The sequence below is a fragment of the Calidris pugnax genome, unplaced genomic scaffold (assembly GCF_001431845.1).
Source record: "Calidris pugnax isolate Ruff unplaced genomic scaffold, ASM143184v1 scaffold56, whole genome shotgun sequence".
NCBI classification, from domain to species: Eukaryota; Metazoa; Chordata; class Aves; order Charadriiformes; family Scolopacidae; genus Calidris; species Calidris pugnax.
In genome coordinates, this window is record NW_015090839.1 from 3359827 (window position 1) to 3379825 (window position 19999).

Below are 19999 nucleotides of genomic sequence, written 5' to 3' on the forward strand. Positions count from 1 at the left end.
CCCCAAAACAACCCCAACAATACAACTGCATAAAAGGGAGTATGCCTGGACCTGAGATGCAACAAGGGATAGGGAGATGCAAACAAAGTAGAGAAAGTAAACAGTATTCAGACATTCAGACACAGAAACTAAAAGCAGAAAGGAAAACCTGAAAAGGCTATACGTGTACAAGAAAAATACAGTCAATTGGAAAAACACCCTTCCCCACTGCAACTCACAGCAGTACAAAAGTACCAGGCCTCATGGCCTATTCTGAAATAGCCCAACCTATTTAGCAAAGGTTGGTTTCCTGAAAAGCCAATAATCCATATTATGTACTCAAGACAAACATTTCCCCTTGGGCTTCGATGTGATCGGGTGTCTCCATCTGGAGGGCAAATACTCCTATAAGGTTAAGACTTCTGTAATAATATGAGCTGGGGCTGGAATAAGCCTTTATGATCTGAGAACTCTGGAAAAATCAAAATAAACAAATCTGCTTGTTCTGGGACCTCTTATTCATGCTGCATCCTCTTCAACAGACATAAAAAATATTCAGCAGGAACTCCTGGGCATGTATTCTGAATTCTGATGGACACACAGTAACTAGAGAGAAAAACAGAGGCTGTGGCTAGAGAGACACAATACTTGCCAATGTCTAACCCATGTCCCAGATTCCCTGCCCCTTTTAATGGATGACATAGAACACCTTAATCCTAAAGCTATTTACACCCCAGTGTACTTCCAGGATGCTTTTTCTCCTCACATCGGTCTCAGCTGACGTGTATGTTTCATGCATCTTTCCTATTCTTTCAAATCTCACCCTTTATCATGGCAACCTCAAACATCATTGATTGATACCTTTCTACTTAGCAGGCAAGAGTAATAAACAATGCTAGTAAGAATTTCATGTGAAGGTCAACATAATGAAGAGCCCCATCTGATTTGAAAAAGATCAGAGACATATGAGAGATACAAAAGCATAAGGCGTGACCACTCATATGTTTGGTCAATTATGGCTTGTCATCTAACTCCTAAGGGAATTTTTAGTTAAGAGTTTGTGGGCTTTTTTGGTTGGTTGGTTGGTTTTTGGTGGTTTTGTTCTTTTTTTAAAACTGAAATTCCAGAAAGTTATTTCTTTAGGGTTTTTTTTTCCTAAAGTCTAAGTTAAAAAACTAGCTTTGACATTCTAGTATCAGTCCTTAAGATCGGAGCTGAAGAATCCAAGTCAGTTTGTTTTGTAAAGCTCTGAGGGCCTTCTACATCTTTATACACAGAGCTATTTGCCTGAACGATCATTAGGCATTTCAGGAAATCAACCTGTGCTCTCATGGATATTCAGAGATTGATACAGTCAAACCCCCGAGGTCAACAAAAACACCTCCATTGTTTGCCACATCCATTTTCAACCCAGATATCCCCTCCAGAGGGGCTGGGGTTTGTTATTCTGTTCCTGTCTTAGAGGTGTGACTGCATCCAGTAAAAGGCACCAAATGTTACATAAAAACATCTTTCAGTTCAAACCAATTATGGGGAAGAAGAACCTTCTCTACCTTGCAGGTCAGCTTTGGTCAACTCAACTTTGTTAGCAAAAAATAAAAACAAAACAAAAACAAAAGAAGCAAAAACAATAAACAACAGGTTAGTATAAAGGCAGATAAATCAGGGTCACATCACACTTTAGGTAAATAAAAACAATTGGTATAACCATCACAGCCAACGCACATAACCAATACATGCAGGAATGATAATGTAAGCAACAAGGACACAGAGTGACACGACCACCTTAACCCAACCAAGCAACAGATAACAAAACCACATACACAGAGGAAATGCATTTCATTCACACACAAGATCACAGAATTTACAGATAGTAGAAAGCAAAAAAAAAAATTTTAAAAAATCACATTCTTAACACCCATCTCTCAGCATTTACTGATAATTTAAGAGAGATTTTGTCTTATTTGAGAAATACTTAGAATCTATTTAAGTAAAAAAAATCTATTTGACTTTCAGTGCATTAGTCAAGAGTATTTTTCTTTTGTTTCTACATTCAGGCTCTGGATCTGAACTTAAATCTCCTGTCTCTCATAAAAGCACAGACTGCCCTGGCTGTTTGTCCGAAGTAGATTTATTGCCAGTAAACCAGAGGGGACAGATAACTCTGGAAGATGACAACCTCTGTTTATCCCAAGAACTGAACTTGACACTGGATGTAAAGTGACAGTAAAACCTTGCCCCCTCAGAAGCTGTTGACTGCTCATGGATTTCAACACATCCTTAAGAAAAGTCGCATCACCAGGCAAAGAGACAGCTCAGGCTTTAGACCCACATAATCTTCATCAATCTCAGAGCAATCAACAGAAATGACAGTAGTACAAGCTCACTCTTTCATCTAGGTGGGAATGATCTTGTTATCTGTGGTCAAATCATAGTCTGCATGGCAAAAGAGAATGATAAATCTACCAAGTCTGAATGACTGAAGATCCAAGTACACATTCTGAAAATTGCAGAGCATAAAAAAAAGCAAAGCAAAATAGTATCACTGATGTTTTTTCATCTAGTCCCAAGATTATTATTTTTTTTTTAAATGGAGTCTAGTCCCCAAGGAAGCCACATAGATTTTTGATGTGTTACACTTTGATTCTAAGTTTTCTCTTTCAGCATGAAAAAAGCAGAGGACATATGGGAGTCCAGGCAGCAACTCCTGAATCCCTTGCTGCTGAAGGTTACATATCTCTGTTATACAGCACATTGGTACCAACAAAACACCAAATCACTGACTTCATTGCTCAGAAGATGGGTATTTAAGAAATATATACTCACCTTTATAACCTCCTGTTCTCAAAAACTTCTAATATCACAGCTGATATTGAAGAGATGGCAGCTCTCCCTTTCTCCCATTGTCTCCTTTTACATTTACAACCCAATAAATTTGAATTGGCATGCACAGGTGCCATTTCCCATGGTTCCTATCAATTTTAACATTTTGAATCCTTGCTATTGTTTTACAGCCCACAAATGACTCAAGGTGGCAATTACCTCTCCTTTTGAGGTAGTCAAACTTTTCTTCCCACTTCTAGAACTGCTCTACTACATAGACCCATAAAATCCCCAGATTTCTTTAAACAAAATACAAAAGAAAGGGGAAAGAGGTGGAAAGAGGAGTAGGATGCATTTCCCCATGCTTCTTCAACACATGTTCTAACAAATAATTTCTGTGTAACAAACAAGCACTTTTCCTAACTGCCCTGTTCCTCATCTTCCTTGTAGCTGAGTTGGATCAAAGCTTATACTTGCTCCATAATTCCAGTAGCACTGTGACAATAGAATACAAAAGCATAAAGAACAGGACAGCTGTCAAACCATCATGGAGTAAAGTAACACTCCTCAACGGACAACCTTTGATTCCACAGAGAAAGTGAAGTATCACCAGATTTGAAGTTTCACTACTGAGCAGATGAAGGGTGAAATCCTTTCTGACATCATCCTGCTGTGAGATTTTAAGCATGAGATTAGATTTTCTGTTTTCCCACGTACAGCTTGGTACGCAAAATATGTTTCTGATTATCCAGCCTGTATATGTCATTCATGCTTTTCATGCACCACTGAATTCCAAAGGTTAACTATAATATTTCATGGAAAGTAGCACAAAATTATGATTTTAATGCAGGAAGAAGATTAAATTAGGACAAAAAAAAGTCCCAAAACATCTGGAACAGTGTCAGCCAGTTTAGTAATAATCACTCTCCTTTTGAGAAGCTGTTATGAGTAGAACAGACAAGGAAAGGTGAAGAGGAGAGGAAGAAGCCACATCTCTGAAGCACATAGTAAACTGCCTTGTAGATGAAATACAATATTCTTTAACCACTGCTGTTAGGTTTGTTTGGCTGGGGTAGGATGGGATGAATGGGATTATTTAGAACGTGCAGCTGAATTTCAGATAGCTCTAGTGCCCCTGGTAAGCGACATAAGGACGTCCAAATAAAGGAAACAAAAACACAGGAGAACATATGGCAAATTAATGAAGAGGTGAAAAAACACTTCAAATGCAGGAAATATTCATTAATATTTAAGGCAACATCTTTAAATTCCACAAATGGTTGGACATCTGCTTAACTTCTTCCAGGACCAGTGAGGAAAAAGCAGCGAGTCACTCAGTCTCAACTATTGTGGATGGAGTAAACTGTTCCATTCATCTAGAAGTAAGACCGGGAATGAAGTGCTCAGCAAAAAGAACTGATTTTAGAAGTCTAGAACTAAGGAGGAGCTGATCCGAAGTTTAAATGGGTTTACTTTCAAGGAGGGAAAGAAGGTCAAACGTAACAACTTCTTCCATGCTCCAACTCTTGGATACATACTGTATCCTAGTAGAAGTGGGCCCCTAACATGAAGTCCTTTCTGAGAATTGACTTAGTCTCTTCAGAGCATTTGACAGCCTGACCCAACACTGACAGATGGACTACTTAAGTCTTAACCACTTCCCTACCTTTTGTACCTTTTCTCTCAGGCCCTCTCACCAACCCCTTTTTTGGGGGGGGTGACAGGGGGAAGGCCCTCTTGTTACATAAAAGATTGTGATGAAAGCTGCAGTTAGTACGGGAGCTAAAGATACTCCGTGGAAAATGAATAAGCATACTGGTACATTGTCATTATCCTGACATTTCATTCTTCTCACAGTTGTGTGCAGTACATCAGCCCAGAAAACAGATTTTACACACAAGGCAGCAAGAAGGTTTCTGACTTTGCCAAATACCTTCCAGGGAAACACAAGCTGCCACTACAGATCCTACCAGACCTTCAAGATCAATGAAGAGCTGCTTGTTGTTTCCAATAAGTCAGAAATGCAGCAATTGCAGAAGAGCAAGAAAAATAAACCAGACCGTCACAAGATAAAAAGAAGGGGTGTGCGGAGCTTTAACTCCATGAGCTCATTTGACTTTTGAGACACTCTTGGGTTCTCTTCTTCCAGATATCACCCACAAAATTCTTTGCCAAAAGACATGGTCCTACAGGACGCATCAAAACACGAAACCGGTTTCTGTGACAGCTATCATCTTGTCCAGTGCACCGTTGCTTGAGTGGTAGACTTCAAGAGCTGAAACCTTAAGTTTGTACAGCACACAAGGTTTTGTAATGCAAAAGGAATGTGACCCTTCAGCTAACAGGATAAAGAGGTTACTTAGCTGTACTATCCTAAACAAATCCCATAGCTGATAATTTAAAGAATTATAGGAATAAAACTAATAGGCAGAGATATAGTAATTCTAGCCTTAGGTCTTGAACTGCTTATTTTTTTAGCAGTGCTACACACTATTAAACACCAGCCACTATCAGTCTCAAGGATGCCTGAATTTCAGTTTATGACTCCTATATATGGCCTAAGAATGTTTTAGGATTCTCCAGGTCCAAAAATAAAAAGCTGCCTTACCCATCACTGGAATGCAGGTAATTGTAAAATGTGATAGGTTTGTGCTGTGAAGCACAGCGAGACTGAATTATGCTTCAGCACATAAGAGGAACAGTGTGGCCAAGGAAGTTCAACGGCTTGCTCAAACTCAATAAATGGAGGTGGCAGTAGAACCAAGACAATAAAGAATATTATGTTTCTGCTAAAAATTCTGAATCTTAATTTGTGGTATGGAATAGGGTACCGAATACAGATAACAAATACAGACCGGATGCAACAATGTCACCCATTTGTACTGGTACTGGTCTGTCTTAGGTGGTCAGTAAGAGGACACTAAATCAAAGAACTACACTGGGTGCAGGAGATGTGAGCACCATAGCTCTACTAATGGTCCAGAGTCTTCTGGGAAAGCGTTAAGATTCTGTTCCTAAGCAACAGACAGAACAACAGGTTAGTCTATTGAGAGGTCCTCTGAAGGAGAAAAGATACTAGAGATAACATGCAGGCTGTATAGCCAACAGATTAAGCTAATTTTAAATAGAAGAATTACCAGAAATCACTAATATTAAAGAACTTTCAATGCACTGAGGATAATCAGAAAAAACATTTTCAAAAAACCTAAATGGATTTTTTTTTTTGCAGGGGTTTGAAAGGGCCAGTCGAAACTGGCAAGTTAACAAATGGTTACAGGGATGGTTCCACAGCCAGGGGTTTGACTGCTTAGACAAGCGGCGAGGCTTCAGCATGACGTAACCTGTAATCTTGACACAGTAGGGAAATATGATCAAGGAGTAATTTCCCTTTATGAAGTCCCATCTTGAAGGATCAGTTTGGGGCATACAGCTTCTTCACAAACATGCATACCAGACAACTTCACTGATAAAGCTATCTTCCTCTAGTGACAACAAAACCTTGGGTTTTTTGATGGTGACTACCCAAAGTGCTATGGGAATTGATGCCATATGCATTTTACCTAATCAGTCCTGCTAATACCAATACTCTTTCAATTAATGGAAGCTTAACAGGAACAGTAAACAATTTAAAGAAGCTTCAAGAAATCAGTACTATTTACATGCTTCAAAAGATCACTCATCGTATTTGTTTCTATACTGGCTGGAAGAGAAACTACAGAATGGAAAGGTTTTCCAGACAGCAGTGACAATGCCCCCAGTGCTTTCACTGGAGACCCACCTCCTCAAAAAGAAACTCCTGTTTCAGTCTGATCTTCACTCTTCAGTTCCTTCTACCTCCCATTTCCTCTGCCCCTACTTGGTCTTCAAAATACTTACTTCTGTGGATCCCCAAAATGGGTTCTCTGAAGCACAAGTGAATTGAAGGCTCAGAACCTCTTTCAAAGTATACTGTAACTTGAATGGACTACTACTTACTAGTACTTTTATCAGAGTGGTTTATTAAAGTGCCATCCTTTAAAACTGGAGATACCACCTCATAGGGGACGGAGTATGCAAGAGAACAGATGCTAAGCTGCTTGCAGAAGCTAACTATCCTTAAGCTGCCTTTGGGAGTATTTGGGAGACATAAGTGTAGTCAAAGATGTCATGAGGAAAGCAAATTAATGATATGGACAGTAAGGTGGACAAACAGTGGGTCAGCAATGGAGTAAAAGGGAAGTGCTTGAGAGAGGAACTTCTCTGAAATCAATTATACCTTCGCATCCACGCTCAATTTGCCCACTGCGGTGCAGAGCATCATTGATTAGATCAGGCAGGCGCCCATTCAAGTCCACAGATGCCAGGCAGCCCTGAAATCCATCACGTGAGGCCACCAGCTTTGGGAGGTTGCTATACATGCCTTGAGCTAGGCCAGCAATGTAGAGATCACCTAGAGGAGAGAGGAGTAAACATACAAGGAGAAAGTTACATACCTCGTAGAGTAGCTTCCGCCCACAACCAGACATGAATATAGCAAGCTGAACAGCTGCTCAGAACAAGCTAAAAGCAGAGCAAGATATTGTGCAAGAAGTCATTTCTGCCTCCTTTACCACAAAAAACACCCCACAAATCCCACAAAAAAATCCACCACAAACCCCCAAAAACCCCAAACCACAAAACAACGAAACTCAAGAAAACCACAGTTGTAATTGCATCTTAACTAGAAAGAACTGCAGTATGACAATAAATTTCTGAAAAAGCAAAATACGACAATATTCTGCTACAGGAAGTTGCCAAATGAAAGAGAAAAACGAAATTGAAAGCCAAAATCAGTAAATTCCAGATTTACTGTTCTTTAACAGAGTTTCTGCAACCTTTCTCTTGTTTACTGGTTGAGCCCTATAGGAACAAAGGGGGAAACTATCAGTTTTGAAGAATTTACCTTTGAGATCCAGATTTTTGGCACCATTGATAACCTGAGTGACCACCTTAGTGTCCACCTTTAGGCTGTGTGTGTTACTGTTATCTCTGGTGATGACAACATTGTGCCATTGGTTGTCATTAAGAGGACGATCACTGTTGCCTTTGATAACATTAGGTCCGTTTCCAAGGTCGAACACATAGTGTATGTACCTGTAAACATAGCAAGAACTAGTTAAAACTGTGTAAGAAATTCCAGCACTACTGACACTTGCTCTAGCCTGAGTTGATAAATTAACTTACAGAAGTCATGAAGTGAAGCATCTCTGCATTAGAAATTCTAGTAAGACAAAATATAAGCCTATGATTTGAAAAGATATAGTTGTTTCCTTTCCACCAAGAAAGTGTAAGAATTAGTATTTTGAGATCACAACATTTGGAGTAATCAGATTCTAACCACGAAGCATTGCTCTTTTTCACAAAGTTCTTGCAGATCCACAAAACCGCTGTCAGTGCATATAGTTATTTTTTTAAATTGGCAATATCAATACGTGTACTGGAGAGCAACACTAGATGTGCTTATTTGGGCCATATATTCCCTAGATTAATTTTGAGTTTTGAATAACTCCCTTAAGAAGTTAATTGGGAAACTCACTCAAAATATTGTAGTAAAATTCACATGAGATTCTAGACTTATTCAAACAGCTGGAAAACAATTAGTAAAGCTTTCGGCAAAAAATAAAGACCTTAACGAAGACTGAAGTCATGGGAGTGTTACCCTGAATTATTTATATAGTTCAAACACAGAAATCCACCTGAGAATAGAAGAGAGATATTCTACTTAGAAAGGAAAAAAAAAGACAACAAAATTCAACTCTCAACAGAGCACAGGAGCTCATGACTCTTTCTTTTTTTATTACTCAATGTCCCACTTACAGAAATATGTGCAAAGTTAAAAATAAAACAGATTAAACTACAGTTGTACTGAAATAAACAGGACTAGAAAACTGTACTTATGGAAAACATGTCTAATGTGACTAGATGAGTGTAGAGATCAAAATTTGGTCAGCTAACAAAGGATTATTTTTTTTAAGAAGCTATTGGCTTTGAGAAAAGAATATAGCGGCTCGAAAGCAAGCTGAATTCACTTTTCCTCAAGCATCACAAGCAGAAATACAAATTCAGCAGCCCATGTACTCCTTTTTTTCCTTCAGTGAAGGTACAGAAACACAATGGGTCCGCTGCAGGAAAAAAAAAATAAAAGGAGGAAGAGAGACTCAGAGCCCTCAGCACATTTCATCTTCCTCTGTGCTACTCAGCAAGGGTAACAGGACAAAACTGTAGGTTAATTAGATCCAAAGAACTCAAAACATTAATGTTTCACACTGTAGAACTATCTTTCCCTCAGTCACAGGGCAAGTCATTGATAAAAATTAGGAAACTTCAGTGTTTATGTCTAAGTGTTTTGTCATAACACCTCAGCAAACAGAAAACATGAGTATGAGATGAATTTCTGTTTATGCAAGCATTTTAAGTTTACCTATAAGTAAGTTTATCTATAAATAAGCCAGTAGAATATAGCAGAAAGTCACTTACCCCTTAACTAGTTCAACTGCAATAAAGTCATTGCCGTCACCACTGTTAAAGAGGATGAAACCATCAGCTGAGGTGGTCTTGAACTGAAAGAAGAGGTGCATGGATGTATAAGCCTGCAAGGTGGCCAGACTCAGGTAGCTGCTCTTGGTCTTGAACGTCACAGGGTCAGCTATAATGTTACGGAGACCAAAGCGTGCCTTCAGCTCACAGTAGTCAATGTCACCATTCTTGCACAGGTCAATGTAGAGCATCCCATTGAACATGAGGCTCTGGAGGTGGCCAATGAAGCTGGAAGGGATGACAGAGATGTACCGTTTCTCTGTCATGATCCCTGTCTCGATGTTGTGGAACTCCAAGCGGGTGTGATCACCAACCATGGTGCCTGAAGGACAGAAACAAGGAGGAACATACAGAAAGCCCAGCGATCAGTAGCAGGTTATATGGAGCTCTTCACCCTCCAGTTTCCAGGCTAATTGCAGTACTAACTAATCCTATCTGATCACTGGTCATCGGCTTGCATAAGAAAAAAAAAGTAGAGACTCTTGGTGGAGAGGCTTGAGTCTAGCAGTTGTCAAAACTTGGCAGAAGAGAGAAGACAGGACTAAAGGGCCATGGGCAGAAAGCTTTGTATTTTTCTCTGCATTTCACAGACTTTCTTGTCTGCAAAAAGAGCGGTGTCTCTCCCTCAAAGCCTACAGTGATCTATTTGATCCAATGATCTGCCAAACAATTCAGACACCTCTGAAACAACTCTTAGAAATGTGCTTCCTGAAAACACTCAATAAACATAGATTAATATAAAAAGATCAGAACAAGAAGCAAGAACAGTAATAAACCTGCTAATATTTATTTCATTGTTCTCTCTTGATGCCTGATGTTATTTCACAGTAGGAGGAAAACACACAGGAATGCAACAGGCAAAGAGCCCTCCATATATTTAAATCATCAACCTACCACTTGGGCTATTCGCCACATTGTGATAGATTTTAACCTCTCAATTAAAACATTCAAGCTATCCAGTGTATCAGCTATGTCACACTACTCGTTAAGCATACTTAAACGTTTCAGTAAGCATGCTAGGCTTCAGTACGGACACAGAACCCACACAGACAGATGAAACATAACTGTATGCCAAAAGACTAGTTTCAGTAAAAAGACAAGTTGGGGAACATCAGAATGAAAACCATTACAAACAATCTTATTTTACTCCTCTCTAGTTCTTCATTAAGATAGATTTAACTATTTGATCACACAAGTAAGCCTCCTTTCTACACAGGCCTCATGCCATTTAGCATACGACAGGAATAATATTAAGTTCAGGAACAATTACTCAACACTCAATTGTTTTCTCATCATCCAACGTACAACCAATTCTTCAAACTCTGCTACAAATACGCTGTTACTATTTCTCTCAGGAAATTTTCTGCAGCATTGTACTGAGTTTATGTGGCGAGGTGCGGGCTGCAGGGCCCCCGTGAGGAGAGGAGGCCGGTTCCAGCCGGCTCCAACAGACCCACCACAGGGCACAGCTGAGCCCCTCAGCCAAAATGATGATGTCTCTGTTGAAACATTGAAGAAAGGGCAAAAAGTTGCCAAACAGTAAATACCTGTCCCAGTTTGAAGTACAACCAGACCAATTTTGTGTTCTATAACTTTACATTTTAGCTAGGCCTCCTCTTACTCTCTGAAATTAAGGGCATATTGTGGAGAAAACTGTTCTCAGAATGATAAGACCAATGTTTGTGCTACATGCCAGGAAATGGTATGCAGAGAGGCCCTTGCTTATACTTATTGCTATAACAACCAAGGCCAGACAATTTCTGTTATTTGCCCCTTAGAGGGTCAGAAATGGAAAAACGTAGAGGAGTCACATCTGTGGGGAGGAACGGACAGGACCCAAACCTGACCAACTAGGGTGTTCCATCCTATCTGCCCCATGCTCAGTAGAAAAGCTGAGGAATCAAAGGGTCAACTCTCTTCCTGCAATGGCTGACGTCCGAAGAGGACCCTGTCTGTTCATCTGCCTTTGATCCTGATCTGAGTGTTCCTGACTCCAGAGCTGGAATCCAGCGCCCATCCGTCCCTGAGTCCAGTCTGAGACTTTCCAAGTGCCTGCCAGTGACACGACTGTCATCCTGGGAGCTTGATACGGTTTTGTATATATTGTATCTATTTCATTATTTTCTCCTCTTTCTTTTTTATTTTAATATTAATTCTTCATTAAAGCAGTTTAGTTCATTCTAAACTCCTCTTTTGGGGGGGGAGAGCCATCTGTCAGGACCAAACGGGGGGAAAAAAAACCAAAAACAGACCCCCAAACCCTCAGAAAGTCTGCAAACACCAATGTCAGAAGAGGTGCACCATGGTGATAATTCTCTGTCAGCCCAGGGAGCAGATCCTGAGGGAAGAGACAGCCACGCTGCAGCCCGCGGAAGACACCTATGCCACAGCAGGTGGATGTTTCCGGAAGGAACTGCAGCCCACAGAGAGCCCACACTGGAGCAGGTTTCCCTGAGGGCTTGTGGAGAGGACCCGTGCTGGAGTGCTTCATGAAGGATTGCTGCCCATGGCAGGGACCCACACTGGAGCAGGGGAGAAAGCACAAGGAGGAAGGAGCAGCAGAGAGGAGCTGATACAGGCTGACCACAGCCACCATTCCCCATCCCGCTGCAGCACTTATAAGAAACGTGGATGATACATCCTGTCTTGTGGTATATAAAGAGTCAGGCCAAGTGAACTGATAGTCTTCCTGATTGTGTACAAAGTGCAATTTTTATGTTTATACTTTGTCCAAGTGTAATCAAGTTTTCACAAAGATAGCAAAGAAGCACAGCAGTTACTAGAAAAAAATAAAAAAGGTTTTCAAGTATCTATTCCAAACACAAAGAGAAAATATTATGCAAAGCTATTTCTTCTTTCATTTATTCCCGATTTTAGCAGTGGATCCAAATTTAAAGACAATTAATACAAAGACCATTGACATGGAAAGCTTCAGCTCAAGCAGATACAGCTGGAAAAACTTACAAGCAGCTGAAAAGAGTCACATATTTCTGACTATTCAGAAATTTAAGTGTCAATTCTAATGCACATTTTTAAATCTTGAAACAGTTTTTTACCAGAAATAATATTATTTTAGTTTGAAAAATGCCAGTTCACAGGAACTGAAACTATATATAGGAAACTTTGTTTAGACAAAACATCTCACTTCCACTATTGTGATTATTAGGGGCTCTTTCAGTTTTAGCGTTATCAAACAAAAAATTCTTGTTTCTCCAAACAAGAAGAATTGCATTTTCTTAAAAAAAAAAAAAAAAAAACAATCACTTTTTAAAGAAATCCTGCTTCTTTAATTCAAAAGATTAGAAAAATAATATGTAGAAATATCAAGGATCAAGAGCAAGAAAACTCCTCTCCTCAGCTCTTCTACTAAATAAATGCAAATAAGTTGTTGCTGGAGTAGGAAAAAAAGCCAAGCCTGTAACCTGGAGTACACTGGGACAGGGAACATAGATACAGCAGGACATTAGAAAAGGTGTGAGGGAAGTTGGAAGGAGTGATCTCAGAATTTTAAAGAAGGTGAAAAATGAGAAAACTGAGGCTGGCTTAAGAGAAATAGGACAGTGATAACAGTGGTAAAGCAGAAAGTTCTGAGCAGTTCAGTGAAAAACTGAACAGGACATTTACAAAACAAGACCAGAACCAGGACAGAGATGCATTTTCTTAAGAAATCACGGAGTGAAGTCCAGTATTTTCTGATCTCATTAGCTGTCAGCCCCACCTGCAGAGTTCACCTCTATTTCCTCCACTTTGCTCTGTAGAGAGTATTGTAACTACTACAGCAATCAGCAGCTCTTTAGTTCAAGTGGTAGCAGACAGAAAAAAAAAAAAATATCCAGCCTCCACTGCGGTATTTGGGTGCAAGATTGTGGGGAGGAAAACGACTGCTATATTTGTGTCTCATTTATCACTGATGTTCTGAGGTCTGTTCTGAGGTGGGAGTGGGAATGTAAGAGGAGAATTTTTTGATTAAGCAGCAAAATGCTGTCCAGAGAAATGGATTTTGTCTCTCCCTTCGATGTCCTGCAGGAAGCCAAGTCAGTCACTTCATTATAAATTTTTCACAGGTGGTCATTAATTGTCTAGCCCTAATTTTCCAAGTAGCAAGGTTGAGCTAACAGGATCCAATTTACAGACACACTGAATATTTGTGCATGCAAATGACTGAAAAATCATGCCAAATTGGTATCAAACACATCCAACTTTAATCTGGTACCTTGTTTCCAAACCTGTAAAATGGGAAAAAGATGCCTACTCACTTCATGTAACACAGACATGGGAATAAATCCAGTTACAGCTTCTTAATTCTGTATAAACATATTGATGAGTAGCACACAGCACACACACGCACAAAAACAACAGCTCTATAGTTAGAGCAAAATTTAGTTGGCCCGCATTATTCCAAACAAGCAATAAGAAAGGCGGCAGCAATCAAATAGGTTGTTTATTTTTTCTGAGGACCCAATTTAGACTTCTGATGTATGCCTAAAGACTGCAAGAATCCTGTGGAAAAATCTATGTGACCACATCATTGAAAACTGTATCATATTCCCAAGGAAGTGGGACGCAGACTCACAGAAAATCTTAACTTCGGCTTTTCTGACTTTTGACTTTAACATGATGGCATTCTTTTAACAGATATTTTTAGCTGTAATGCATCTTTAATTATGTAATTCATATACATGTACATATGCACATCCTATTTTAGTATAGAATTGTATCATAGTTATTTATAAACTCAGTTTCATGAAAAAGACTTCAAAAAAAAAAAAAACAGATGGCTTTTTGGGAATTGAGTTGTTAATGCAGACAGTGCCACCTCATGGTGCTTTCTAAAAAAGCATATGCAGAACAACTATTCTCCTTAAATACAGAAACTGGATTAAGTGTTTAACTAATCAGCATGATTAACTAATTCAGAAAGTTCCCTCTTAAACAAAATTTCATTTTCCTACAAGCTAACATTGATCAAGCCTCTACCAATTCCAACAAGGAGAGGGAAAGATTCTTCTTCATATTCTTCTGATTCTTTCTTGCAAATTCTCAGCCTTTACAGCACAACATATGTTTACTTCAGAGAGAAAACACATATCAAATAATTTTCCTGCAAACTCATTTCTTTGGGCTTACTTCAAAATCCTGACTCGTGGCTTTCCAAATAACTTAAGTACCACATTATTTAAAATCAATTGCACTCCCAAAGTAGAAAGGAACTTTTTGCAGAGATAGTATATAGTGTTCTGGCACTGCTTATGGCAGACGTTCCTTCTCATTGCCTTTTGAGTAGAAGCTACTTAGAAGAGAGGACATCAGCATTTGGCAAAATAGCATGGATCACAACTCATAGCAGCATTGCACCCAGGGTTACCACTCTTTGTGATTCTATTACCAGCCTTCAGGCTGCTGGTGTTTTCCTTAAAAACCAGTTCCTACCGTTATATACAGCTACGAGAACTTTAGGCCTTAAAAAAAAAAAGAAAAATAAGTTTCTGGCTCTTGCCATTGTGAGAAATTGGATATGAAAGTATCACCTAAAAAATTGTAAGGAAGAAAAGATAAATCTAATTAATCATTTTAATGCGAATGTTGTAACTTGGGAGACACCAGCTTTCCTGAATGTGATTGATCTTTTCTTTCCCCCTTAAGCTACATTTCTCTACAGAAAGGAATGGGGAAAAAAAAAAAAAAAGAAAAAAAAAGACTGACATGAATATCATGGTATACCTTATGATATGATATACTCTGGTGAGTTAGGGTCCTCTCTAACCTCTAAACCGAAGTTGGGAACAAACTGCTCTATTTGCTTTTTGTTCTGGATGGCTCTGAGCCACGAGCACAGGAACTTGAAAAAACCCCAACACAACAGCAGAGACAGAAATCCATACTCTCTAAAACATCTATCAAATGCAGATTTACTATCAAGGAAAAGCTTCTGCAGAGAAAAAGTTGAGGGAACATTAGTTTTGATTCCATACCATTGGAAAGGGCTGCATCTACACCTCAGGAATGAGGTGTACTCACAGGGTACCCCAAACAGCCTGGCACAAGAGAAAGTCCTTGGGTAGGTGCAAACTCATCTGTCCCCTAATCCCGCATTTCATATCATCATAGCTGTCACAGAAGTTTCTGGTGCTGGCTAAGAACAGTTAGTCTCTCAGAATTGAACACTAGTTTTCAATACAGTAGCGCTAAACACACCAGAAGTGACAGGAAGGGAAAAGAAAAGATACAGAAGAACAGGGAGAAAGGATGTGACGGCAGAAACTGTGAACAGAGATACAAAATAATGACAAAAAACACTCATATATCGCACTTACCCTCAGCAACATCATCATCCACCATCAGCTTGAGGCTCTTTCCTCGCCGGACTACCCGGACAGTGTGCCACTCGTTGTCATTGAGTTTCTGCCCAGCATAAAGAGTTTCAGGTCCCTTGCCTGGGGATGGTGATAAGTACCACAGTTAAAACCAGACACCCAGTTAGTTTAGCGTTTGCTCAATGGGAGAAGTCACCAAAATCAACCTGGTGTGATACAGACTATTAGACTGTGTAGGTGTATTATAACCTGCAATCAACCCTCACACCTACACCTTCCTGGCTCAGAAGAAGCAGGGGTCACAAGCCCTTCCACTCAGTGAAGCACCTTCCTCCGCAAAGCCCAGAGGTCACATGCATTTAATACAGGGGTAGAAATCCCTCTCATGTAATGGCACTCATTTCCAAACATCACATTATACAAGGCACTCCAGTATTAGAAAAAAAAGCCAGTGACAGAAATGTCTCTAGAGCGGAGCCAGAATTTTGCTGTCCCAACAATCTGGACTTACAACAGCCCCAAGGTGCTTAGGATTCTCTTCAGAGTTAATCACGCTGATCTCTCAACACTTGGGTATCAAACACCAGGCTGGTTTCAGCCTTTCAGTCTCCCAAAAAAACCAAACAAACAAAAAACCAAAACAATACAAAAAAAACCAAGCAACAAACGACACCCAGCCAATAAAAAGAAAACTCACAAAACTTCAACCCCCACCCCCCAAAAAATAATGATGTTTTTTTGGTTTTTTTTTTAAGTTTAAAACCATAGAAAGACAACCACTCACCAACCTGGCTGCTTGCTCTATGGTTCTTTGACAAAGCAGCCTGCCTACAAGGCACTTACTTCACCCCCTGAGTTACAGGTCAAAAGGAAAAGAGAAGCCTTTTCTTCTCCAAAAGGTAAAAACACAGTTGCCCTTGCAAACAATGCTCCTGGGGAAACAGCATTAGTGTACCCATATTTGTCCAGTTTTGCTGCTCACCCATCACACTTGACAGGCAATTACTTAAAATATTAATTGTTCAGATTACAAGACTGGAATGCCTCACTTATGTCAAATGGTAAGTGAAATTGAATAATGGTGTGTGCTAAATTAAAAGCAACCATGCTCATTTCAGTAGTGTACTAGAGTGTTTTTTGACACATGTATATCAGAGAAATGCAGAATGAGGACAGCAGAACTTATTGCATGTCAGGTCTGGGCCCATTTCCCAAATTAGCCAAAAGGGGAACCCAGGAAAGAAAAAGTGAGACACATGAGACACATTAAACATATTAAAAGAGGTAGACAGGGACAACAAGAGACACTGCTACAGCTCAGCTTATTTTAAAACTTATGCCAGATGTGCAGATTATTTCTCTATGTTTGTTCAACACAAGCAAATCTTTTTTATTCATATCTCTCAAGAACAGCATTTATTTTGACCATTTTTCAATGGAGTGGCTACAGAACACAGAATAAGATGTTGTACATGTCTTCATGGGAAACTTTGCATAAGGGGATGCACCCACTCTGATCTGTGTCCTGGTGGGGACTAACAAGAGTAGCATCATTTCATAGTGAGACAGAATTGAAGGAAGGGGTAGGAAAAATACCCAGGGATTTACATAGCGTACATAGTCCACAGGTTGCACGTTGCCTAATTAGCAACATTAATGTAACTGCTTCTGACTGAGGGGGAAGATGGGCAAAGGTGGTGGTGTCACATTCAGCTAATATGTAATACATGTAGTAGGGGAATCCTATAGAAGGAGACCAAAGAAAATGAATAATGTTATTCTCCTTAAAGAACCATACAGTTCACATTAATAAAAAAGGGAGTTTAATACCCTTTCAAATAAAGCCCATTGCTAGCCAATTTTACTATAGAGCAAGAGGAAAAAAGGTATTTCGACCGCGATGTGAAAAATAACCTCAGCAATTCCTCACCCTTGTGCAAAAGTCACACTGTAGCACAAGCGTAAATCCAGCTATACCAGGCAGCTAGATCATGGCCAGAAAGCTTAAGTTCTTTGGAACCAGACAAGCAAAACTCTATTAAATAGAGTCCAAGAAAGTTATGCTAGATTTATATCAGTGGGTGAGTACATTTTATCCTAGAGCACATATCACAAAATAACATCTCTTGATGGCCAGCAAAATGATTGCCTACATCAAAATATACTGCATCCGTTACTAGAGTTCCACACAGGCACTTGCCAGGTAGGAAGACAGTGACATTCATCTGGATCTGTGTGATTTTATAATACCACCTGAAAGCATGCCGGGGTGGGGGGAGCAAATACTTATTGAAAAAAACCCAGCATTTTTCCTTTTTAACCCAAAAAGCAGCAAAATCACACCCCCATGTTTCAATTGACAGTGTGCAAATAAATTGCTGCTCCCTGGATAAGGTCCCACTGAATTCTGAGTGGTTCCAGGAACTGTGTGTGTATAGAGAGACTCCCACATCTGGATGCCAAACTTCATTTCATTGAGGATGATTACTACATGTCCTGTTACTATATAGACATTCATGTGAGATCAATTTTTAAACAAACACTTGAAGATGCCCAATCCAACAGCAGGAGATGCTGGGGAAAATAGAAAGGAAATGGACCACATGTAGTAAAAAGATAATGTTCTAAGTACGATCTCCTACCCACTAAGGTATTTCTGTGGTCTTACAGCTAAACACATAGAAGAAAAAGTTTAGACCAATGTTGCTGGGCTTGGTGGTGTGTTTTTTTTTCTTCTCTCCTTTCAAGCTATCTGCACCTACATCACTCTTCAATAATAATAATGCAGATGTAGAAGGAAACAAAACAGGTGGCTATCTGGACAGACAAAAAAAAGTCAAAGATTTGTATCTCCCCTTCGTGTGACAGCTTTTTTATGATAAAAGACAAGGAAAGACAAGCAACTACCCCAGCAATGTTACGAGCTGGACACCAGGAAACACTCTATAATACTTTTGATGAGATGGCAGTTGGGCATTAGGTAAATTTTGCAATTTAATTAATTTTTACAAGCAAGAAGAACAAAAGACAACATAACAGGAGAAAGAATAAGAAAGTTTCTACTGTAGCAATAACTTAATGGTTACGCTTCCAGAGCATGACTCCTGGTGGTGTCTCTTGCCTTCTCGGTCATCGCATACCCCTTCCTAATGTCCTCTGAGGAACTGTACATCATACAGAATTGACCACTACCTCTCAAATGAGGCAGAGCAGTCCTTTGGTGTTTTGTGGTAGCAAACACTACTTAATCAGAAGCAAAAATATTATTTAAGCTGCAGTTCAGGCTTCTTGAGCAAATATTACTTGATTCAGCTACAGCGAGTCGTCCTCATGCTCTCATGAATCTTTTGACACCTACTCAGAACCTGTGTGCCTATTGGTCATAAAAACCAACTAGTATATGCTTTCAAACATGGAAGAACTCCATCCAATCTGCCCAGGATGTCCCAATCATTATGTCTATATAAAAAGTGCACTGCTGATAATTAATAGCTTGGTCCAAAAAAGGCTATATAAAAGTGCCAAGAATAAACATGCCAAAGTATAAAGAATCAAGAAGTAGTTCACGCCTTCTGAAAATGCCAAGTTTCTTTCCACCTGGCCCCCAAGAACTTGCTCATTTAGAACAAACAACTGGTCAGAGGGATGCAGTTAAAGCAATAGCTTTGAAAACACCAGCTGTTGTCTACCCTCAGTGCTTAACAGCACAGAGAATTTCCCTCCTACAAAAGGCAAAGGAGAAAGAAGGTTAATCCCCTTCACCACTTCCTCACAGGTGGATCAAAAAGCGTGCTTTTACCCTTGGTGCAGGCTGTCATTATCTGATCCATTTATATGATTAAAATGACCTTCGCGAAACCAGGCTATCTTCATTATTGCATATCTTATCCAACATTACAGAAGAGGTCATTCAAGTCGACAGAGCGGCAGAAGAGACAACCAGAAAGGACATCGCCAGATTGATGAGAATGGAAAAGGCTCTTCCTCATTACAATTACAACGATAAATAATTCTACAGGGATACACTAATGCTTTTTAGAGAAGACCCTCAGTAACAATAAAAAGGTTTTATCTGCTTTTTTTTCTTTTTAATTAAAATGCTCAGCTGCCATCTCAGCTTTGTTCAGTGGCAAAATGCATTTCTGTGTCTGTTTTATACAGGACAAAATCCCTCAGGGATTCCAACAGCATTCCAAGGCAGGGAGGGACTGGGAAGGTTGTCTTTTTTTTTTTTTTTTTTTTTTTTTTTTTTTTTTTTTTGTAAAAAAAAAAAAAAAAAAAAAAAAAAAAAAAAAAAAAAAAAAAGTTCTAGGAAAAATATTAAACCC

At 39.4% G+C, this 19999-nt stretch overlaps 1 protein-coding gene across 18 annotated transcripts in view; it reads right to left on the reverse strand.

Annotated features, from left to right (window-relative positions):
* The window catches only part of NRXN3 (neurexin 3), a 925309-nt gene that overhangs the window by 537583 nt on the left and 367727 nt on the right, over window positions 1-19999 (reverse strand). For 9 of the 18 annotated variants that reach the window (XR_001412017.1, XR_001412016.1, XM_014941872.1 and 6 more), the window contains 5 exons: window positions 15672-15791; window positions 9298-9679; window positions 7724-7914; window positions 7058-7231; window positions 1533-1559 (listed from right to left, as the gene is read on the reverse strand). Coding sequence is in view for 14 of the 18 variants with exons in the window: in XM_014941872.1 (XP_014797358.1) it covers window positions 1533-1559; window positions 7058-7231; window positions 7724-7914; window positions 9298-9679; window positions 15672-15791 (894 nt within the window). In the remaining 4 variants the exon portion in view is untranslated. The remainder of the gene's footprint in view (window positions 1-1532; window positions 1560-7057; window positions 7232-7723; window positions 7915-9297; window positions 9680-15671; window positions 15792-19999) is intronic. The other 9 variants (XR_001412019.1, XR_001412018.1, XM_014941879.1 and 6 more) reach the window with 1 other exon arrangement.